Source organism: Solea senegalensis, linkage group LG18, assembly GCF_019176455.1.
Source record: "Solea senegalensis isolate Sse05_10M linkage group LG18, IFAPA_SoseM_1, whole genome shotgun sequence".
NCBI classification, from domain to species: Eukaryota; Metazoa; Chordata; class Actinopteri; order Pleuronectiformes; family Soleidae; genus Solea; species Solea senegalensis.
Window position 1 is genome coordinate 1943124 of NC_058041.1, and position 23778 is coordinate 1966901.

At 40.5% G+C, this 23778-nt stretch overlaps 2 protein-coding genes across 3 annotated transcripts in view; one reads left to right on the top strand and one right to left on the bottom strand.

Moving 5' to 3' along the window:
- LOC122759121 (SH3 and multiple ankyrin repeat domains protein 1-like) overlaps nucleotides 1-13912 on the bottom strand; it is a 38437-nt gene extending 24525 nt beyond the window's left edge. The window contains exons 1-2 of one of the 2 annotated variants that reach the window (XM_044013692.1): nucleotides 13829-13912; nucleotides 1737-2300 (exon numbers count right to left, since the gene is read on the bottom strand). In XM_044013692.1, coding sequence (XP_043869627.1) covers nucleotides 1737-2240 — 504 coding nt within the window. In that variant the 5' untranslated portion in view covers nucleotides 2241-2300; nucleotides 13829-13912. Of the gene's footprint in view, nucleotides 1-1736; nucleotides 2724-13828 lie in introns of those variants that run through there. The other variant, XM_044013691.1, reaches the window with a different exon arrangement.
- Nucleotides 13913-18149: 4237 nt separating this feature from the next.
- On the top strand, nucleotides 18150-22021 carry LOC122759122. The gene is made up of 7 exons (XM_044013693.1): nucleotides 18150-18361; nucleotides 18561-18599; nucleotides 18975-19193; nucleotides 19278-19559; nucleotides 19956-20542; nucleotides 21163-21282; nucleotides 21745-22021. Exons 1-5 carry the CDS (start codon nucleotides 18328-18330, stop codon nucleotides 20345-20347), a joined length of 966 nt encoding a protein of 321 aa, XP_043869628.1. The 5' UTR covers nucleotides 18150-18327; the 3' UTR covers nucleotides 20348-20542; nucleotides 21163-21282; nucleotides 21745-22021.
- The last annotated feature ends 1757 nt before the right edge of the window (nucleotides 22022-23778 follow it).

Below are 23778 nucleotides of genomic sequence, written 5' to 3' on the forward strand. Positions count from 1 at the left end.
CATTTCCTGCTCTAAAGGTTTTGGGTGTGTTTTGTTTTTTTGTGAGACCGACGACGGAGACCAAAGAGCACCACAGATGCCTTCTTTCTCTTTCTCTCTCTCTCTCTCTCTCTCAGAGTCACTTTACTTCCCCCGCTCTCCCCAAACTCATTAAAAACCTATTAGATAATTAGCAATTACTGTTATATTGAGGGCAGATTAGCTGACATGTGGAGCAGTCGGCATGTTCAGGGAGTTGAAAATGCAGGAAGGAGGATTGGAGGAGGGGTTACAGTTGGACACCCATTCTCCCCTGAATGTGTGTGTGTGTGTGTGTGTACCTGGTATACTTGATTTTTAAAAATGACTACATTTTAAGGTGAACACATGTTTTAAAGTTAGGCTGAGGTCAGGGTTAGGATTAGGCTAGTAGTTATTACAGTTAAGGTTCTCGGAGGAAGTCTCCGGGAAATTAATTTAAGTCAATGCAATGTCCTCTGAAGTCATGGAAACCTGTGTGTGTGTGTGTGTGTGTGTTGCTGGCCAATTCTCACCTGCTGCCACTGTACACCAGAGCTGGTCTAAGTGTAAAATGATCCTAACTTCCGTTTAGAAAACTAATTATGAGCCGTACCTGACTGAGGGCAGATTGTTAAATGGTGTTGACTGAATACCTGGAATAATTTTTTTTTTTCCCTCCTTCCTTCAGGGACTCATCCATGAGGTTTTGTGGAATAACTGCAGAGTAAAAATGCTTTGAAATAAGATCTTTGTACAGTTGTGCACACTATTTGGATAACATTCAAAAATGTATGCATCAAGTACACCCCCCCCCATCCCCGGAGCACTTTTCAGCTACTAATTTGAAACAGATGCAGAGAAGTAAATGCAGCATTTGGGTGTGTAACAAAAAGCTGTTTTGGGAGAGGAAATAATTGTAGCCTCCATATGGAAAGATAGCAGCAAAAACAAGAAAGAAGGGGTGGATAAACAGAGGACTAGCACAGCAGTTCCTGCAGTGTCAGAGCAGCTCGAAGGCCTCACAACAAGAAATGTTTTCCTCTGCGGATGTTGAAGCGTTCTTACAAATCTATTCACCATTGTGTGTATGGGAATAACAGCAGTGTTACAGGCATTTTAATACCCATAATACACAAAATACAATAATAATCCTATAAAATGATATTTACATGTTTAGTTATGTGTCTGTACTGACATTCAAACTGCTGTATGGATATTGTAAAATATATATCTTGAAACCTACAGTATATAACTATAACTACTCAATCTAAATAAGTGACAAACTCATCCTGACTGTAAGGGATGCAGTGTGTAAAGTTTAGCAGTGTTCATTTGCAGAAATGTAATATACTTTGGCATATAATTTGTTTTTTGTTTGGAATAAGCCATTTATACGTACTATAGGCATGGAATTAGCTTTACAGAGTCTGCCACTTTTATACAGCGGCCAAATGATGAGAAAAATCATCATTTGAGGTATAACAATATGATAATATGAAGGCCATAGCTCCCTGACGTGCTTGGGTAAGGAAAGGTGAAGCGGACAATTCCTTTATTTGTTTCAATTCATTCATATATTAGAAGTCACTAATTCTTACAAATTTGATTTATTTCGATGATTCCATATTTGTTAAATTGGGGGTCAACGAGAACCTGGGATTGTGTTATGAGGTGACTTTGTGTGTTGTGAGACGTTGACCTCTGAGACGTTGACCGTTGTGAGAACGTTCACCTACCGTTTGTTTGATATCAGGAATCCCGATGCGAAACACCATCATTGTCAGGAAAGTGTCCTCGAGAGGAGCCATAGTGGTCATGCTGCGCTCCATGAGCGCCCGTCTCTTCTGCAGCACAGTCAGGCCTTGGTGGTGGGGCTTATTGGCCGCTTGGTGGTGTAGCAGGACTTGATTCGACATGTAAGCAATATTCTGGTTGCCCCTCAGAGGCCGATCTGCTCTCTGTCGCCCGACGACAACGGCCGAAGGTTTCACCCCCTCTGTGCCTTTCCCTTCCCAGGATTGTCGTCCTCCTTTCATTTCCTTCTCCTCCAGCAGATCCTCTAACTCTCCATTCTCTGCGTCATATCCACCCGTTTGCCCGTTTTTGAGTTCTCCTCTCCCCTGCTCCTCTTCCTCCTCCTCATCCTCTCCATCCTTGTCGTCCTGACTGGGATAAAAGTGCTCATTATTTCCCAGCATCCTTTGCTGTGCGGGGTCACTGCAGAGTAGGCTGAGTGACATAGCTCTCAGGAAGACAAAACATGGCTATCCCATGAGACTGGCTTCATCCTTAGAAACATGCTGTTGGGAAACAGGCAGAGAAGGGAGTAAATATTTGTCATTAGCATTTCGCTGAAAGTGTGAACTTTACAAAATAAGACAAAGACACGTGCAATCATGGGAAAAATTACAGTCCGTAGGTGTGAATGAGCACAGAGCTGGTTCCACATTTCCCTTTTAGCCACTGGGAATGCAGCGGGGAATAGCAGACTGATGGAAGACAGGCTATACATATATATACACATGTTTATATATATATATATATATATACACAAACTCTGTGAATTTGTATCACAGGTTCTTCGCAGAAGAGAGCTGGATATGCTTCACAATTTAGCTTCACATGAGGTGAAGATTATTGCTGCCTTGTGATAATGGAGCCAGCGTATGTCTGAAGCATAAACCCAGGGCTAACGGCTAAGCATGCATGAAGCCCTTAAAGGGGGAAAAAAAAAATCCACCCTCAGCTACTGGTATGCTATAATATGCCACCACTCTTGGATGCAGGTGTTAGTTTTAAATGAGCTGCTGTGATGGAATCTCTTCGTTCTGTTTTCAGTGTCTTGACCGTGTTGATATGGTTTAATGAGGGAAAACAATTTCCACACATAACCTTGTGAAAACCTCCAGTCGTGTGCAGGCGACAACGGCCTCATTAATGGCAGTTTGTGTGTCAGTATGCTACAGAAATAAAAGCACATTTATTTGAACAGGAAACAAAAGGCAGAAAAAAAATAATACTCTGCTGTGTGTGTGTGTAGAAAGCACACAGTCAAGGGAACTTGTCTACACAGCATCTTTTAAATGCCCTCAAACACAGGCACTTGAAATCAGTGTGAAGTCCTTGAGCTGTGTATTTCTGGAAAACACTCTTAGGTTTGTACTATTGACTATTTAGAGGACGTTTTTGAAGAACGGCAGTGCAATTTCCCTCCTAAGACATTTAGCATGCTTTTCCTGTCTGCGCACACACTCCAGGAAAAATAACCCGACTGGAGTTGTTCCAAGACGCGCTTTACCTTAACAACTTCATTTGGCATCACTCCACATTACAGTGTTTTTTTAGGGGATTTGGAGATTTCCTCAGCAAAGGCTTCCAGATAACTCAGTAAAGCTGTTTCGGGGGAAATCACATCTGAATATATTTGCATTCACTCTTTCAAATTGTGAGAATATACTTAATTCAGTTTGGTTTGAGAACGGCTGTGAAGGGTGCAGACGATTTTCGAGACGAGCCATTTTATGTGCAATTTCTTTCCCTTTATGTCATTATACATAATCAACACACCGTACATAAAATCCAAATATCTTAATGAATATAATGTCAGTTTGCATAATTGGCAAGTTAAGTGCACGTTGCATCACCAGCAGCTATTCCTTAAGGGTGGATTTTTTTTTTACTTTAAGTTCGTTTCACTACATCACTGTGCTTCAGATTTGGCATCGTGGCATCTCCATATGATCCGCCCCTGGTCTCTCTCTGGTAAAAGTCTGGCTACAAGGGGATTTGCCATCATGCAAATCTGGTCCACTGCCAATAACAGCCGCGTTAATGATGGTAAATGACACGGGGAGTCTCCCACCGTCTCATTGGCAGTTTGATGCTCTGAATATTACATGAGGTCGGAAATAGTCTTGAAAGACAGAAGCAACTCATAATAGGTCACAGATCCAAACCCATTCAATCCCAGATTACCAACATGCAGAGTCAATAAGTTACTCATAATAAAATATGGTGTTGATGGGAGGATTAAAGGGGCATTCAGTGATCTATGATTTATATCCTTAACCTCTATCATTGCCCAAGGAACATCGACAGGCGCCTGGCCCAGATTATAGTGCCCTGCAAGTGACATAAATAATAATGTTGACATGAAGAAGGTAGCACATAGCACAGAGTTCCAACAGGAACATTAAATGATGATGTCATCGCTTGAAAACAAAAAGGAATTGTTGTTGTTGTAAAGGGAGTTTGATCTTGACTGGGAGGCTCACGTTAGAGCTAATTCTTGTTTTAATTAAAGTGAGGCATCAGATGTTTGGTTAAAATGAAGAAATACTGTATGTTATTGTGTTCTTCTGTCTTTGATTGTATCTCAATGACTGAAAAACAACATAATCATCTGCTATGTCTGAAATATATTAAAATCAGATTTCCCCAACCATATTATTAAAAAACCTTTTAATAGCATCTTTCAAATGTCATAACTCTGAAGTCTGCAGGGTCTGAATGATTGATTTGGGTGAATGCAAAACAGTCTGGAAAAAGTCTGATCTGATGACGTCTCAGTGGCCAAAGCTAAAGTCTGCTCGCTGAGCATTTCTGGGTAAATCAGGGGCAACGCAGCGGGAAGTGGATGGACTGTGGTTGATTTCCCACGATGCTCTCAGAGTGACAGGCTGGGCTGCTTTAACACCGTCAGAGCAACTAAACCATGGAAGACAACAAGGAGAGAAAATCTAAAGGCAATTCCTTGTGAAAAAGAAAAAAGATCTATCCAGTTAAAAAAGGAATAAGCAATGAAATCTACCCACATGCATTGGGGAGAGTTTTGGGGCCAGAAAACACATAATTGAACTGTTCTTCATTAAGTTTTTCTCACCTCAGTGCATGGTTCTGTCTTGGGCTGTTTCATGTTCTCATATGCTACACCTTGACCAAATCATATAGTCCCATAATGTACACTACCATATTTATACTGACAACACCCAGTTGCACGTACCACTGAAACCCTCTTTTCCTGCCATACAGATATAAAATCATGGAAGTGTCAGAATCTTCTTAATGTTAATGATGAAAAGTCTGATGTAATTTTATTTGGTGCCTCAAATACAAGTGGTTTCAATTCTTGTACGATGAGTAGGTTAAAAGTGTTGTAAAGTCCTGCTTCATTCAACTTCTAGTAAGACTCCAAACTTGATTATTGTAATGCATTATACTGCGGAATCAATCAAGGCTTTCCCTCCACCACTTGTGGCTGGTCCAAAAACTGCTGCTACGAGAGCTAATCACGAGAACAACCAAATCAGCACTGGCACCCGATTAGTTTCTGTATTGATTTTTAAAATTATTTCACTCACTCTCAAAGCATTAAATGGCCGCATTCTATCTATAGCACGGAACTCCTAAATAGGGCAGCCCATGGCCAAGAGGAAAGGAATGGGGCTTGTAACTGGAAGATCTGGGGATGGGCCAAGGGCTTGGGTTCTTGGGTTCCCCTGAGCAAGGCACCCAATCCCACATTGATCCCCAGGGACAGATAAGTGCCGCCCAGCTTGTGTGTATTCCTCACTGATGTATAAGGATGGGTTAAATGAAATAACTAATTCTAGATTATGTTCCTGTCTGACCACTGGGATCAGCTAATGAAGCCCTCCTTGCTATCCAAATTCTCTCAATCTTTACTATTAGAGCCTCAACAATTTGGAACTCTCTCTCTCACCTAGTGACCTCTGACAAATTACATCCCTACCATTATTTAAATTCCGTCTAAAAGCCATATTTTTAATCAAGGCTTTGGGGAATGACTGATTGTAAGTATTAAGATTAAAATACCCATTTAGTCACTGTCATTTGTCATTAGCCTTGGTCGTTGTCCCACTGCTGTGTCCCCATTTTTTCTTTCACCACAACCGGCCTAGGCAGATGCTGCACATCTGAGTCTGGTTCTTCTTGTTAAAAGAGAGCTTTTTCTCTCCACTGATCCAAAGTCTTGCTCGTTTTGTAACATTTTTAATACCAGTGCTATATAAATAAAGTATAGTATTATTATTACTATTGTTGTATCAATTGCTAGAAAAGTATTTAGTTGTGTTGAATCCTTATTCAGCTAACATTTAACTAAACACTGACTATTGTTACATGTTACTGTTATGATTCACATGTTTTCCGATACACAACCTACCGCATATCATCTTAGACTAGAAAGGCACTCGCTAAACACTCACTCGAGGTTTTGAAGATTAACACCGTCATTCAAGTACACCACGAGGAATAGAGGAGGCTGATTTATGAACAAAGTCTCATCAAATATTGAACAACACTGAGTCTGCACTGGGCAAGATAAGGAACAAAAAGAACAGGCTGTGAGTAGACAGGAGTCCACTAATTGGACTGTAAAAGCCACACAGAGACGAGACAGGGAGAGTTATAGTTTGCATAAAGCGGAGTAATAAGATTGGGGGAGAGAGAGGGGTTAGAGGACAAACCTAAATTAACAGTGCAGCAAGAAAGACACTTCCTGACATTCTCTCTGCAGCCGTCAGGTTTGTTTCGTCTTTGCCTTTCTAGTCATATCACTCAGCTCTGCTCTGCTCTGCTTAGCTTAGCATTGGTTCCTTTCTGTCAGCGTTGGGCTATTATTCATCCATCAACAGAGAAACATGATCAGGGCACCTGTGCCTCGTGAGATGCTTCTAATTTAGGAAATTTTACTTTAAGTAGAATCTCACAACGTGATTGTAGTAGTCAGTGACATGTTCATATGATGTATAAGGAAACCATATGTATAACTCGACATAACTAAAAATCATAACATTTTTAGAACCATTGTCAAATAAAATATTCAGATGATAAAAATATTCAATCGTGTCATAAAATCCCTTTTTCCTGATCTTTTGAGCTGCCAACTAAAAGCTTGGGTTGAAATTTTCCAGCAGTCATGCAACAGATGGACACAGTTTTCAGATGTTAGCGGGCGACTCGTGTCGCCCATGGGAAGCTAATCCAGATGTCCGACTCCTGATTATTCAAAGAGATGTGAAGAGGGTTTCGCCGTGAGTGGACTAGGGGCAACAGAGACTAAGGAAATGGAATAAAACCAAGATGAGGAGTCGGGGACTGATTAATCACGATAATGTGGACAGAGATGAATGCCCTGCTCGAGTACCTGCAAAGTGAAGGATGTGTGTGGACATTTGCCTTTATTTTGTCTGTAGTGTTTCAGACTATCACCACAACAAAGATGCAGGAAGGCTCATTTGGCCACTTCAATCCCTGGGGTTCCATAAACAAAACATTACATCTGTTTTGGGGCTATAAAGCTATGTTCAAGTTCACTGCACAACAAATACACACAATGAAAAGTGTGGAAAGACTAGTGGTGCTTGCCGGTTTTAGTCCGTCACCTCATTTTTATGGTTTATATCTCCTGTGACCAACCTATATTTGTATTCTATAGCATTTGCTGTGATGGGTATTCTGTTTTGCCTCCTGCTGCAGGGGTTTCTCATCTCTGTCCAGTCTCGAAGGACAGTTGGTGCACTTGTGTAATGTTACCAATGTACCGAATGGACATTATGGACTCTCATTTCTCACTCTCTTTTTTTTGTCAATTTCTCTCTCTCCACTCTCTCACCCTATGTAGGACGGAGCGTGTGCATATATATTTTCAGTGTATCAGTCCCCGGAAAGTAGAATTGGAGTTCATCCAAGGAACAGATTGTCCCACTTTTACGTCCTGCAAAAGTGGAACGGCCAAGTTGTGTCCTCTATATCTCTCTCTCTTTCACTGGGTCTCCATCCTTCAGCCTCTTTCACACTGACAAGGGCTCATCAAGAACAATCTAGACTGACTCCAGCACAGAATGGACGGGATGAGTCAGAGGAAAAGTGCAGTTATCTTTGTGTGAATGGGGTCTCTCCATCCATCAGGCCTGGGGATGGGCGCAGGAGTTTAATGGGGAAAGTGGGGGATGAGGCTGGAAACGTGGGTACGCTGTTGTATAAGATGTAAAATTAAAGCTGCAGTGGATATAACTTTTGGTGTTTTTTTTGCTGCTGTTAGTATTCACTATATGATGCCATTATTGTGTCTTTCATGAACAGACATTAAAGGTGCATTCACACCAGCTCCTTCTTAAATCGAATCCTAGTCGGAAAGTCCGGGTCATTTGGGGAGTTGTGAATGATCCGCACCAAAGAAACAAACTCTGGTCCGCCTAAAATTGTAGGTCTCGGTTCGCTTCAAGTACAACACAACCAAAACATGCGTGTGTAGAACGATAGGCGCGAGAAATGGCTGAGCCCATTGTTGCAGCATATGTGTCGTATGTTCACATAAAACAATAGGATTTGATGCAACTCTGTGTTTTGCTCAAGTAGCCCGGCATTAACCAACAGATGAGCCAGTTTTCTTGTTTGTCTCATCTTCTCCTTCAGTAATTCTTCACGTCAGGCGAGGAGGGGAATACGTTTTTCCAAAGGTTTGGTTCCTTTCACTAAAGTGCGACAGCAAACTCGGACCGGCTGAATGTTGCAACCCCCAATTGAACCGAGTCCGTCCTTCACATCAAGCTCCATCAAGCAATACTATCTCTGGGAGCGTTTGTGTGTGTATACAGCTGCAGCGCAGGCAAGAAGAGTTTATCTCGTCAAATGCTGAATGACCGGGTTTTGTTAGCAGTACAGAATTCTCCTCTGAAACTTTCTGCAGGGCGCCGTTATGCGTTTTCAGTCACACGCCAACCTGTTTGTGTCTTACTTGACTTCGTCTGGCTCGACATACAGTAAAATGAATCACTTCCTCTGTGCAGCACGGGATCTAAACACTACTACACTGAAAAATACAAAGAGTCATGTGGAGCTAATCAGCATTGTGTGAACTCATTTAGCAATTAAGAAATTAACACACCGCTTTTAACTCAGTGACAACATTCTCTTGTGAAAAAAAATACTGTACATAACATGTACATCCTGATCTTATAGACTTGGCCTTTGTTGGCATTAATTAAATGTGCGTTTGATAGAAATCTGAAAAACTCCAAGAGCTTTAATTTACAGTCACAGCAGCCTTGATTAATTTCACATGCAGATAACACCAGCAACACATTCATCTCCTAGATTCTGTCACTTCCCTCAGTGGGGGAGAGATTTTCCTGTAGCATATGGATGATGGTTAATCAATTGCATATTCTATGCTAATTAAAGAAAAAATGATAACACTGCTAATCAGGATTAGCAATTCTTCCCCTCATTTTACAAAAAAAACATCTTGCTTTGACCTGCATTTGAGCTCAATTCCTTCTCGCCACCACCTCAGGACCAAGGACAGTCTATAATATAGCTCACCCCAGAAATTGCTCTTCTGGTCAGCCGAGCATTTGTGCATATGTACACTCTCTCTACTAAAAACACATCTATCATGGGAAAAAAAAAAAACGTCCACGACAGAAAGCAGCATTAAATGCCAGACCGGTTTGCCCGAGCTTAGCTGGCGTTCTCGCGTTGATCAAAACGGGCTATGTTTCCCCTCAGACTGAGTATAATTGGGTCAGGTGGAGCGTGCGCTCGGGATAAACGTGGTTGAACGAGCTGGGAGACTTTAATGCAATACAGATTTAGGGAGTGAACGCGGCTATTTTTTGCCATTTGCCGCTGCTACTTCATAAAAGATCAACTTTGCTTTCACTCAGTCGTCAGACATGACAGAACGGAAAGTCAAAAACATCATGAGAACAGATATTTTAAAAGAGTTGTGGTGCAGCAGGCTGCCTTCGTATGGAACAGACATTCAAATGAATCCTTTTATCATCAGGTAACTTTTTTTCCAAGGGCATCTTTTACATTTGAGTGTGTCCCTGAGCTCCTGATTAAAAACCTCAGGCCTAAAATACAGTGAAAGCAGGCCACAGACAGACCAGTCACACACACACACAGTGATGAGCGCAGGTTTAAAGGCTTCAGCCACAAGTAGACTGTCCAGCAGTGACACTTTCACTTACCTCGTGTGTCCAGTGACATAAAAGGTAACACTGAGAGACAGAAGTCAACAAGATACTAATAAATGCTGTTAGACATGGCTGACAAAGTAAAGACCAGGTCCACGTCAGTGCCTGTCAGGCTCCATTACACTTCATCTTCATAACCATGTAATCGAGTCTGATGGTTCTACACTGAAAAAAACCCTTCATTCTTCACTCCTGACTCCTAAGATGCTACGACACACCAAGTACGTAAAGTGTGCGGTAACTCGGATACATGTTGTGATCTCCCAAAAGTATGGAATTAGATTTGTGCCAATATTTTCACTTTTCACGAAGCAAAAAAAAAAAAAACAGATTCAAAAATAATGTATTTTATTGTTGGAAAATACACGCCGTCCGTCTGGAACTCGTTCCCCACGTTTTCCCCGTCGACATCCCACAAATCAATTGTCAGTATCTAATGTTTATAATACGACAAACGTTAGATATTGACAATTATTTTGTCAGATGACGACGGAGAAAACTTGGGGAACAAGTTCCAGACGGACAGCGACTTCAGGCCCGTGACGACTTACGGTCCATTGAGCTGTCGCTCAAAAACTCAGTAGCCAATCAGCAGGCAGCTTCCTAAGGCCCGCCCACAAACAAAAAACCACGACGCTAAGAACAAATCAGGGAGCGCAACTAACAAGTGCATTTTCAAACAATGAAATAAAATATTTTTGAATGATTAAATTGATTTTTTTGATAATTCCATACCAAAGAAACTGAAGCTGGATGTCATAAAAAATCCACTTTATGAGGAAATTGTGTTCTTGACACAAATGTTTCCATGTGAAAGGCCATCGGGGCTGAAACAGAAGCTGCGTTACATCAGCAAAGTGAGGCTAATGACACAGAAGCAATTACACTAAGTCCTGAAGGTGTACGATTACCCACACATATTTTACTCTTTTTTTCCATGTTGCACGGCAGACTTTTGACCCCAACTCAGTAAAAAAAACAGTGCGATCAGTGAATCTAAAATCCCGCCATTGCTGAGCCATCTGTGAACATTTTTTCCCACTCACTGGTTCAAGGTTTTATTCAGAAGTCGTGATACCCGGAGCTTTTTGCAGTTTGCTGGCTTTTGTTTTTTCGCGGCTTACAGCACATTCCTCCAGATCCTTCCCCTGGGTGAAACCTCCCTGTATGTAATAATGAAAAGCCTGCAGAGTCACAGCTCTTCTCTGGTGTTCCATCTTAATGAGCAGAACAACGGGACTCCGTCACTTACACAAATAACAATTACAGGTTCATTATACAATCGCATTGAGACAATAATTGTTATTTCAATGTAATCTATTTCAACTTCTTCTTGTTTAACGACGCCACTTTACCAAAAAAGGTCAGGTGGAAGGAGTGTGCATGTGCATGTTTGGCAGTTTGTCCTTGAATTGCCAGGGGATGAGTGTCTGTCTGTGTATGCATTCTAGTGTGCATTCTTAATTCTACTGTATATTGGCTTGTCTTTGCTGTACACTACAGCTCCAGCCCCAGTTTAAAACTCCCACAGGACTGATTTAAGGAACACCTTCATAGATGCAGTCGCAACTTCCGGCTCATGGAGTCCAACTCCGCAGCAGCGAGCCGTTAGTGGAAAATATTCTCCCCGCATATCTGTCTCTCCTGCTCCACACTCTCACGATACCAAACCCCTGGGAATTACTGGACCATATAGCATTGTCACATCTACTACACTGGCCAGCTTGTTTAGGGACTCCTGCAATTTCCCGCAGAGTTACAGAGAGGACAGAACGGGGCAGGAAAGAACAACGCGTGACAACACGGGATGCAGTGGAAATTAGGCATAGAGTGGTGCTGGGTGTATTCTAGATTGGACGGACGGACGCACACATGCACACACGCACGCACACACACACACACACACAATAGGGCTTTCAACACAACTCGGAGCATTTAACGTCCTCCATTCAAATGTGGCATAACTGACACATATGTATTAGCACTTCCAGGTGGGGCCAACATTTAAAACTAGGTCCAAATTGAGGGCCAGAAGACATCAAATAATAATAAATAAAATTCAAAACAAAGCAGGATTATAAATTAAACACTGTCATTGTTAAAATGTATCACTGAACTTGAACTACTTTTTTCATTAAATAAAATTAATTGATTTACCCATGGAAGAGCCTCAAAAGAATCTAAATATCAATTATTGGATGACTGTTTCATAACACATCGGTTGGAGTACTCGTAAACTAACTTGAATGTGGAAGAGTGGAAAATATTATCATTTTCAAAGCCCCTGGATTCGGCTCTGTGTTTTCAAAATACACATCTAAAGTAACTTGACGTGTGTTCCTAATGTGTGTGTCATTTAAGGAGGAAAGACACACCATATTATCTCTGGGGCCAATTACATTAGTACAGCAGGCCGGATGTGGCCCCCGAGCCTTGAGTTTGACACATGTGCCTTAGTCGCTCTGTGGCATTGATAATGTTCCCTGGCCCTCTTTGTTCCATTATGATCAATTGTTCTGTGTTCTGTGAGGAAGCCATTAATCTTGGTCTGCCCACTGTGCTGTAAATTGTTTATTTTCCTTCCTTTTCCAAATTAATTCCCCCGAGGTGCACTCCTCCAATAATAATAATAAAAAAAGAAAATGCTTTCATAGCCAGATTTGCTCGTTATGCATTTGAAACCATGTGGGCCAGGTCTTAGGAGGCTGTATAAAGTCAATTACATTGTATGCAGGTTGAAAGCACACAGCACATCCTAATGCTGTAACACTCTGTTTCAAGCAGGTCTGAAATCAATAAAGCGTTTATGTGTGTGTGTGTGTGTGTGCATAAGTGCGTCACTTTTCTGGGAGTCTTTGAGGGTCTCCACCTTTCCACCACCTGACACCATTATTGCATTACTGACTTGCTGCAGGTAGTGACTTTTTGACACGTCACAGCTAAGGGAGCGTGTGAAACGTGGGTGTTGATGAGCTCCCGTCTTGTTCCTACAACTCTGATACTCGTTGAACTGATCCACTAAAACCTAATCCAATTCTGTGATTTCCATACACACACAAAAGTAATCATACTTTTATTTGCCCATTGTTTCTCGGCAGTAATCGCTGTTAATACAACAGGTCGTAAACCGTGGGGGAGCAGTTGTAACGCACCGCAACGTGCAGTGCAATTATGAATCCGAATGATCACAGAGCGATCTACATGAAAACGGGGTCTTAACTAGTCTCGGGGGATTCAATTATGGCCACAGAGAGGGGGATTCAGCATGAAAAATCTCATTTGGAGGAATTAACTTTTCCACCATCACTGTCCACTGCGACCGGTAGAAGACGTAACTCCACTTTTCACGCTTCACATTAATGACAAGAAAACAAATGTACATACGTATCGTAATTAAGATTATGTGTGCTACCGCAGGAGTCCACACTTAAAAAGCTATCCCAGAGAGACACAGGCAACACTGTGGAGTTTTCCTTGAAGTCTCTATGATCTTTGTCATTTCCCTTTCTGTCCCACTTTGCTTTTAACCCTCACCGGCATAAAACATGTGAATGAGACCTCAGAGGACAGAGTACCTCTCTACAATTTCCGCAACACCCATTTCTTTTTTTGACCTTCTCCCTCACACACCTTGCTCCTAATCATTTGTTAACATCTCTGCGTGTCCTACATGTGTCCTGCATTTCAAATAAACACTTTAAACGACTTATACACACAGCCATCTACTCCTATTAGGTGTTAATCCCAAACAAAACAAAACAAAGAGTATTAATGAGACAAATTTTAGTTGGGTTTTTTTTTTTTTTTAAAGTAAAGAGTACCTTTCAGTCGGCAGTCCACTCGGTGTTGCTCCTCATTGTATCCGCAGTGACCTCCTTTATAAAACCACAAAAAATGAAGGGATTAGAAAAATAAGTGAAAGATCCAATTGAGAAAACAGAAAAAAAATAAGAAAAAGTGATTTTCTTTTCCTCCATAAAAAATAAATACATCACATTTTCATGCCTTCTAGTTTTTAAATGTGCATCCAAATGTGAGCCAGTCTGGTTTGTGCAGAGTCTCTTTCTCCTTTTCATTCACACACTTTCACCTACTCTGTGCCCCAGTATTGCCATCTCTCTCCCTCTCTCTCACTCACACACACACAGTTGCACTCCCTCTCTCTCTCCAGCAGCCAGATTGATCTCTCTCCTTCGTTCTCCTTCCTCTTTGTACTTCCTCTTCACCATCTCTCTGTCAGCCACACTACACGCATTTTTTTTCTTTTTTCTTTTGCACCCAAGTGCTCTTCTATTCAATTATCCACAATTTTCTTCATTACTCTCTGTATCGCACTCTCTTTTTGTTTTTCATTGCTCCATCTTGTGATCACCTCCCTCTCTCCCTCATTATTTCTTTCACTCTATCAATCACACGTGTCCCATGATGTGGACAGGTCTCCCCCTCATCTTTCCCTATAGATGGATTCAGGTCACCTCACTGCTCCTCTGTGTTTGATGCTCAGAGGTCGTCACATACATTCACACATAAAAGGTTTTTTTTTTTTTATTGATAAAATATGACTTTAATGGCCATGACGCGGGAGTAAAAGGATGACGGATGCTGCAGCTACTGCTCGGTTATCACTCACGGTCAACACTCGGTGGTCAAGAGAATCGCACAGACCTAGTTTATTCACCCAAATAAAGGAAACCTGTTTTCTCAGTTACCTCACCCTATATACTTAGGTGAGGTTTGAGATTTTGGCTGCTGGGACTTCAGCCCACAAGTGCAGTGAAACTGGAAAATGCATTTGAAAAAGTCATCAATAAACAGAAGGTAAAACATTGGCGTGCAGGTGGAGCGCAAGTGAGCAGCACTACTCTAAAACCACTCTGTGTTATGATCTGGCATCAGATATTAAAGGGGCCACGTCACCCAAAAAAAACACATTTGTTTTTAACTAATTTCCAGCGATAAATGTGTTATTCGATCATCAGACAGGGGAGTTGTGATACATGTCTTATTCCCACAACAACAGAGGACGTTGGGATTGAAATAAATGAATAAAAATTGACAACAAGTTGACTTAAAAGTCCTACACTGCCCTACCACCTACTTACTGTGTTTTTATGACCAAGTTTTATGAGTAAATGATCTGAAAACCAATAAAATTGAATCCGACTCTGTAATAGAAAGTGAATTAAACAAACACAGCAGCATCCTAATGATTTTTATTCATGTTTATTCTACGTTTGACTAACTGGAGGAAAAAATGTAACCCTTTAACAGTTGTTCTTAGTTGTACCTGTGACAACAGAGAAACATTTGTATTAATAAAAAGAGCGGATTCATCAGTGATGAAGTATAACAACCAAGTGTATCTCAATGTTTTGAGATTTGACAGCTGTGAGGTATAAAAATAAAAATGCCAGGATGAAAGGCAGTGTTTTTTCTGCTTTCTCTCACCAAAAGGTTTAAAGATTGTTTAATTTTTTGGGCCACAGCTTGTTCTTCTTCAATGTAACCAATTGTATTTAATAACTGAGATGTTGCTGATGATAACTGCATGAATAATTTATCTCTCATACCAACCTAAAAATAAAAGCACCGAGTACCAAGTATGTAAGAACGGATGACATCCAAGAGTGAGATTGTAGCAAGATGGAGGATAGCTCCACTCACACATCCTATAGACCCTATGTCAAAAGTAAACGTAGTCTTCCAGAGGACGCCAATGTGGATTTTTAAAAAATATATACTAAATAGCAACCCAAGAGGAGACTGGCCACTGGTCGCAAAAAAAAGTCCAGTTGAATGGAAGTCTATGGAAAACATTGATTTAGAATGTCTGTAAATTGTCCTGAGGAGTTAATGGTCTTGATCGCTAGTTTCACGTCTTCATCAATGTACCATGTCGTCAGTTTTGTAAATGATGTGTTCCCATTTAAAGGGAAATCCATTAGGAGCCTGGTTGCAGGGGATGCATGTGAATTTCCGGGTGCAAAATTGCAATTCTGGAAGCTTCAAGACAGGAAGCCATTGCCATTGGAATCCTGTTAAAGTCACTGAACCAAAATATTGAGCTTGAAAGAATAACTTCATACAGAACACTCTTCACAATGCTCTAACGGTTCCCTCTGTGATCAAATATGAGTTTCTTTTATATATAAAATTCAGTTTCAGAAGTTGCCATTAATGCAGTTGTAGTGTTTGCGTGAAAAAGTGTCCTCATGCAGCCGTTTGACAGCTTTCAGAGGCCATCAAGAGAAAGATGAAAAAAGTTTGTTGAAAATCATCAATGCTCACAATAGTGCACTCAGTGCAGAGGAAGATGGACACTAATCCTGCCAGATTCAAGCCCTTTAGGATGTTACAACACCTGTGCAGTAACCCTTGATAAAAGCTCTACTGGGTGCTCTCATGTTATACCACTCAACAGTGTGCGTGTGTAGTCAACACACACTGTATTTCTACTCTTGTGCTTTCACTGCCTTTGTTACCCAAAGTCCTTATTCTGAGAGTCTAGCTTTCCTCCTCCTGTGTTGTGTGTTAACCCCTCTGGTGCCAAAGGCAACGAGAGAAAAGTGGGTCAGGGGCAGATGGAGGATTCAGTAGTAAGAATGTGCTGGCTGGGTTTTTGTGTCTTGTTTTTCAGCGAGCAGTTTCTTTGCTTTGGGTGAATAGAGTCAGAATGAAAAGAAGGAGATGGCATCAGAGAGCAGACTGAGAGAGAAAATATTGATTTATGGAATTGAAGCTGTGAAGCATGGACAGAGTGTTGCTTTATATCACTGGTGTGAAACATGAATCCTATCTGTATATTTTAGTGCAAAAATGTGTTAAACAATGAAATCACATTTTGTGATTCTCTGATTAACAGCAGAACATTTGTCTTTTAGCACACACACACACACACACACACACTCACACACTGAAATACAGACAAATCTGCAGCAAGGAAAAGTCATGGATACATTTTGTATGGAAAAGTGGTGCAGTGCTGGACTCTGGTGGCCATTTCACGTTACTGAAACACAGCATTTGTGAAAGCTGCTCTTGTAGAAACCCTGGATTTTTGGAATATTAGTTGTCAAACTTCATTATGGAAACTATAGAGGGAGGAAAAAGTGAATAACAAACAAGTTCATTCAGTAAAAAAAGAGGATAACCTCTTTCGCTTTTCACCAAAAATGTGTCGTCATGTGATGCAAGTCTAAAATTCCCCCACTGCGTAGAGTGAAACTATGAACTGGGTTAATTCTGAGAAACAAGAAACATGTTACATCGCATTTACAGGTTTACTGTAAATTCTAAAATTTACAGTATTCTTATCAATGTTGCATTTGTCCCACTACTTCCTGTTGATAAATATCTGCAGTGAAAAACGGCCTACTGTATTACACCAGGTTTATTCAAGACAATGCTTGACTATCAAATACACAGACTGCTAATAAATAAATAAATAAATAAATAAATAAATAAATAAATAAATAGGACCGATTTCCGGATGCATCATTCCAATCCAAATGCCATTGACCAGGGTCTTTTGTCAACATGTTATTATTTAAATTACAATGTCACACGGCATTCTAAGGAAGCTTCAGTTCCTTCCTTTTTCTTTCTTCTTTTTCGTTTCTTCTTATAACTTTCAAGGAACTAAAACCATATAATCTCATCACTGGGCGTTGCTAAATAGATAAATGAAAAACTTTAGATTTTTAAGCACTGGGTCTTTCCTTGGTGAGTTTACTGTAGACCCTAAACTTTGACCCCTGAAGGATTTTAAAGTTATTGTTCAAATGATGCACTCACACATTATGTGGTTTCTTTTTCTTACTTAACTCCTGCTCCAGACTCTTTTCACACATTAACTTCCCTTCCTGAGTCAAAAGATGCTTCCTGTATAAAACTAATTTGGTTTAAGCCTCTTCCTTGTTATCCTAAGTTAAAGCTTATTTGTGTCTGTAATGTTACATTTTTCCCTGTTAATCTGTATGCTGTGGTCATTTATTAACTGTGCTGTTGCTTTTTACTTTCAATTCACTCTGTACTTATTTTATCAACCATCATCGTCCACGTGTCTCAAGTGTGAAGTCTGATCAACATTTCCCCCACCATATAAAGAAGTTTTCTGGGTCGAGCTTCCCCATTTACCTTCTTCTTGCAGTCAGTTGAAATATTAAGTTCCAAGTACTGTTTATCCAATAATTATAAGAGCTTTCTGCGAGGCACCCCACCCACCCCATGACAGCAACTTCCTCAACAAAACGAAATAATTGAAAGTCAGTCAGTGTCTCATCGATTCTCAAAAGCTTAGTCACAAGGACGCTTGAGTGCAATGAGTGGACGGACACTTCTCCTGCTCCTCACAGGTGAGAAGAGCAATAACTGTTTTTATTTAATATTATAGTACTGTCTTAATGGAAATATTAGTTCTAGTGGTCCACTGTGCAGTGGCACTTGTAGGAAAATGGCTTTTGTGCATTATATACCAAAGGTTGTCATGAGATAACTTGTGACAGTGAAGCGATGAAGTCACTAAAGATTAACATTTGTTAATTTTCTTTTCAGTGTGTGCGCACCACGCAAGATGTCAACGAAAGCCAACAGGTAATGAGCGATTCAAATCTATTAATCTGCAGATTATTATTTCTGTTTGGTTCATAAAAAGGTCAGAAAATCTTAAAATAATCATAATCAGGTACAATAATCAATAATTCTCAAATGTATTGTTTTGTCTTTAAAGCAACAATGATAAAAATAATAATAATAATAATAATAATAATAATAATAATAATAAAAAGACACCAAAACCAAATCAATTATCAAAATAGTTGGTGATCAAAACTTTCCATATATTAATTCTTAGAGGTGTGAGATTGTTATTATCATTATTATTACTTGCTCTGGGTGCTTTTTAAAAGAGTGTCATCATACCAAAATACACTAGAGCGTGTTATGTTTTTCCTATGTGTTCCTCCTTAGTCTCCATGTTACCCACACTGAAGGAGATCTTCATCGGAGATTTGTTTTACTTGCGCTGTGACACTACAAGCCCCGTGAAATGGTACTTTAACGATGAAGAACAGTTGCAGCAAACGGGCAACACGTGGAAGTTCACAGTCGCCTCACCAAAGCACTCGGGCTCATACCAATGTGAGCACAACGGGCGAAAGAGCGACACATTTCCCATCGACGTCGTGGGTAAATTGACCACATCGACGTAAAGTGCAATAACTCCCAGAGGAAATTCAACATTCATACATTTTTATTCTTTGTAACTTGTAGACTTCAGCCCCATGGCTTCACTCACCATCAACACTGGACACCCGGTGATGCAGAGTGGACGCGCAGTGATCCTGCAGCTCGACAACGAGGAGGGTCTGCAGGGATGGAGGTGCAGGGTCTACAGGAGAGCAAATGAAACGAAGACAATTAAGTTTAAACTGAAGAGCAATAAGACTGCGGACATTTACACCGAAATGCGGAGCGGGGTCCCCGAGACCATTTTCTGGTGTACTAACCGCACTCAAGGCGACAGAAGTAACCAAATCATAATCAGGACCTCAGGTATGAACATTGTGTTATAATATAGCATTTCATATTTTATGATCGTATACACTATACTAAGGACCTTTTCTGCCCCCAGCCCCCATCATTTTGATGTAACTATCATACTCTTATTATTGCTATTGTTATTGCCAAACAAATAACAATAACATTTTTAGTTTTAAACAAGTTTGCGAAATACTTTATTTTATGTGCAGTAATTTATAAGGCAGGTTTTTGATAAATAAACTAGTCATGTAACCATTAAATTTAGAAAAAAATTTTTAAAAGAGTTATTTGTTTTTTTATTACAAAATTACAATCCGCATAGATTTTTTCACAACCCCGTGGGGGAAACTCCACTGATAAATTAGGTAAAAACATATGAATTGATATTTAATCTTGAACTTGTTTCAGATAAAGCCTTGTCTCTGGAAATGTACCCCCTGCCTGCTGTGATTGGGGAGAGTCTGACTCTGAAGTGCCTCGTCTGGGGAACGGATCAAATCAGCAACGCTGTCTTCTACAAAGACGACAACGTCCTCAGCGAAGCCACCTCGACCTTCGTCATCAGCAAAGTGACGGAAGTCACACAGGGACGCTACAAATGCGAGGCCACCTACACGCACAAGGCTTACATTAGCGGTCCTCCTTATCATGAAACCTCTGATGTTCAAGATGTTTTAGTCCAAGGTGTGTGCGTAACCATTCTCTCTCTACTAAAGTTTTTTTGTCCTCCAGTGGACACATCTCAAACTCCTTGTTTCGTCTTCTTTCAGCACCTCCCGCCAAGGCCGTCCTCTCTGTAGACAGCGGCTTGTTATCGTGCTCTTGTCCGCAGTGTCGCAGTGACTTCTCTCATCGGTGGTACTACAAGAGTGACAGTCAGTCATGGGAGTCCGTGGTCGGCGATTCACACCTAATGGCACCAAGGAGAAGTGGCACTTACGCGTGTCGAGCTGTGAGGAACAACAGGAAGTCTTTTCTCAGCAACACTTATGTTTGTGAGTTCCTGCTTTTATGTCTTCACGCAAGTTACATCCTAGTCATTCTGTGAATTTAAAGTGTTGTGACAATGTCGTTTATTGGGCCTTCCTTCTTTAACTCCCCTAACACAAGACTTGTGAACTTTATTTGTTACAAGCCAAGCATCAGGATCAAGCACTGCAGTTTGCTTGAGAGAGTTTGTTTCAGCCGAAATCTCAGAACAACTCTGGCACCCCGAGAGCAGGACCACGTTTTTTAAAGGTTATCTGACAACATCATCATCATCATCATCATCATCCTATACATCACATTTGCCCATTTTAGGTATTCTATCTTCAGTATAGAAGCCACTTGAGGACCATTTTCGGTTCTCCAGGGGCCATGTTACTGAAAACTCAAGTTAGTTAACCGATCCTATACATTCTCATGATCGTAAATATATGATGGACAATAACAGGTTTGACTATGGTGCCCACAATCCACTCTCTCGTGAGGAATTTCCTGCTTGCTTCTCAATGCAATGAAATGCACACTGTGTTAATGTGTTCATCCAAGTCCAAGATACTTCAACTACAAGGCCAAATCAGACAGATTTCCCTTAATTGTGGTTATCTTTTGTGTCCCATGTCTTTTCCAGATGACAGCCACGGTGGACCAAGTCTGCCCCTTATCATTTTGTTCATCTTGCTGCCCTTGGCTGGCACGCTGATAAGTGCAGCAGTTTGTTATACATTATGGAAAAAGAGACATAGCCCAGGTGAGTGACGAGACTTCCTGTTGTCCATTTGTGTGCACATTGATATAGATATCACAAAATATCAGTCCAATACAGTCATTTTTAGACTGACATTTATGAATGTATGAAGTTGTAAACAACACACAAATCATTTCAAAGGCATCATTCTGACAAAATTGTGTGACAAATATTGTTCTCCCAACAAGAAAATAAACAGCGCAAACATGACTCGGCTAAAAGGCTGGTGATGATTTTTTTTTTTTTTGGATTATATGGGATTTCACATTGATACTAATACAGATTCACATCCCTAGTTTGGCAACACAATGCTGCTTCCACTCAAAGTGAATAAGAAATGTTTTTGCCTTCGCTGTGTACACATCCAATGTTTTTTTTAAAAAAAGCCTTTATTCAGCACATAAACCTGCCCTGAATATTGCAATCTTAACAGTGTCACCTACTTTTTTTTCCGCCCAATTTTAGGCCCAATCTACGAGGACGTGGCACTGAGGTTGCAAGACGGTGGCGACAGATATGAGACAGTGCGGAAGGGAGGCAGAGAGGCCGAGTATGACACCCTTAACAAAGGGGCGGCAGGCGGAGAGAGGAAGGAGGCCGACTATCAAGCCCTGGAGAAAGGAGAGATGAAAGAGGGGGTTTATCATACCCTGGGAACAGAGGGGGAAACAGGGGCCCAGGGAGGGTATGAAGCACTGAAAAAAGCAGGGATGAAGGAGGGCGTGTATCATACCCTGGGAACAGAGGGAAACAGGGGCCCAGGGAGGGTGCAGAAGCACTGAGAAAAGCAGGGATGAAGGAGGGGTGTATCATACCCTGGGAACAGAGGGAAACAGGGGCCCAGGGAGGGTATGAAGCACTGAAAAAAGCAGGGATGAACGAGGGCGTGTATCATACCCTGGGAACAGAGGGGGAAACAGGGGCCCAGGGAGGGTACGAAGCACTGAAAAAAGCAGGGATGAAGGAGGGCGTGTATCATACCCTGAGTCAGGAGAGCAAAGTAGCAAAAGACTAAACAATGAACAAGAGAGAGAGAGAGAGATCTCAGTTTTTTGCTTAAGAAAAACATTCTGAAAACATGTAAATAAATATAGGCAAAAAGAGATTAAACCATACGTCATCATGAATTTTGTGTAAAGATTCACTAAAAAGGTATCGAATAGAACGGCCAATTACACTCAATATGTGGCTCCAGCGGTGGGAAAGGGTTGAGCTAAATCAAATTTGCACACGTTTCTTTGATATTTGTGCCTCTAAAAGTTTAGGATAATGCATCATTTGTACATATTACACCAAAATGTATTTAACACATTCTTCTTTGCATTACAGCACAAATAGAGCTTGCAGTTTTTCTATTAGTACAAATGCTGCACACATAACATCGAGGCAACTGTTGTGATACTCATGAAATAAAGCTTTTGTCTAATAAAAATTTAAAGTGTGTGGGGAGTACATATATATATTTCTATCATTTCACCTGCTGTGTTCAAAGCTTTAAAGTTTTTTATTGCAATAAAACGACTAAATTCACTAAATGAAAACTAATTTTACTCATTTGGAGGGCCCTGTTTTTCCAGGGCAGTGGAAAACGCATTTGTTTGTAATGACTGGGTCACATGACATGAAAGATATTGAAGCTAATAAGTGAAAATATGCAATTTTATCTCACGTGACTTCTTACCTTTGAAGGAGTCGCTTTGTTTGTCTGTGTTGAATTAACGTCGAGGTAAAACATGGCGGCGACGGACAGACACCGAGGATTGATTGACAAATGAGGCACAGGTGGTTTCACACATAAGTGACAGGAAGCTAGGCCAAAAAAGGAAGGAGAGAGAAAAACAGGAAGTTAAATACACAGAAAAAAGGTCATTTCAAAATTAAACAGGAAGTCAAAGAAAATAAGACGTTGCCTTGTACCAGACGATGTCGACTAGTCAAGGAATCGTTGATATTTAATGACAAGACTGCAACAAACATAGGACTCCTCCTTTGCTAACCCCCTCTTTCCCAAGTGTGTTAGGGAACTACGGTGGCCTCACAGACCAAAAAAGGTGTCTTTCTTTGTGTCTGTATTTCATTTTTTCCACTTCAAAAACCCTGCAACATATACTTTTATGATTATTTTAAAGGCGATTATTCACAAACATACTTATGTCTGTATATATATTATATATATACTATATATTACATGTATATTATATGTCTGCCAATAAACCTTCCTAAATAGTATGCATTGGAAGTAACACATTTTAACCCCTCTTGCGTTATCTGATGCAGTGTAATATCAGAGGGGAAATTTAATTAAAATTCAAAAATCAACTATAATACTCATCTGTGTACTGACAATACAATATAAACCATTTAATTACAGATATTCTTTTACAATATACGGGCCAATATTACTTTGCTGTTGATATTAAATCAATGAAATCTTTTAGGTTTATTGTGGTATTTTCAATACACGCACCCTAAATATTTAGGTATTGACAAAGAAATGTG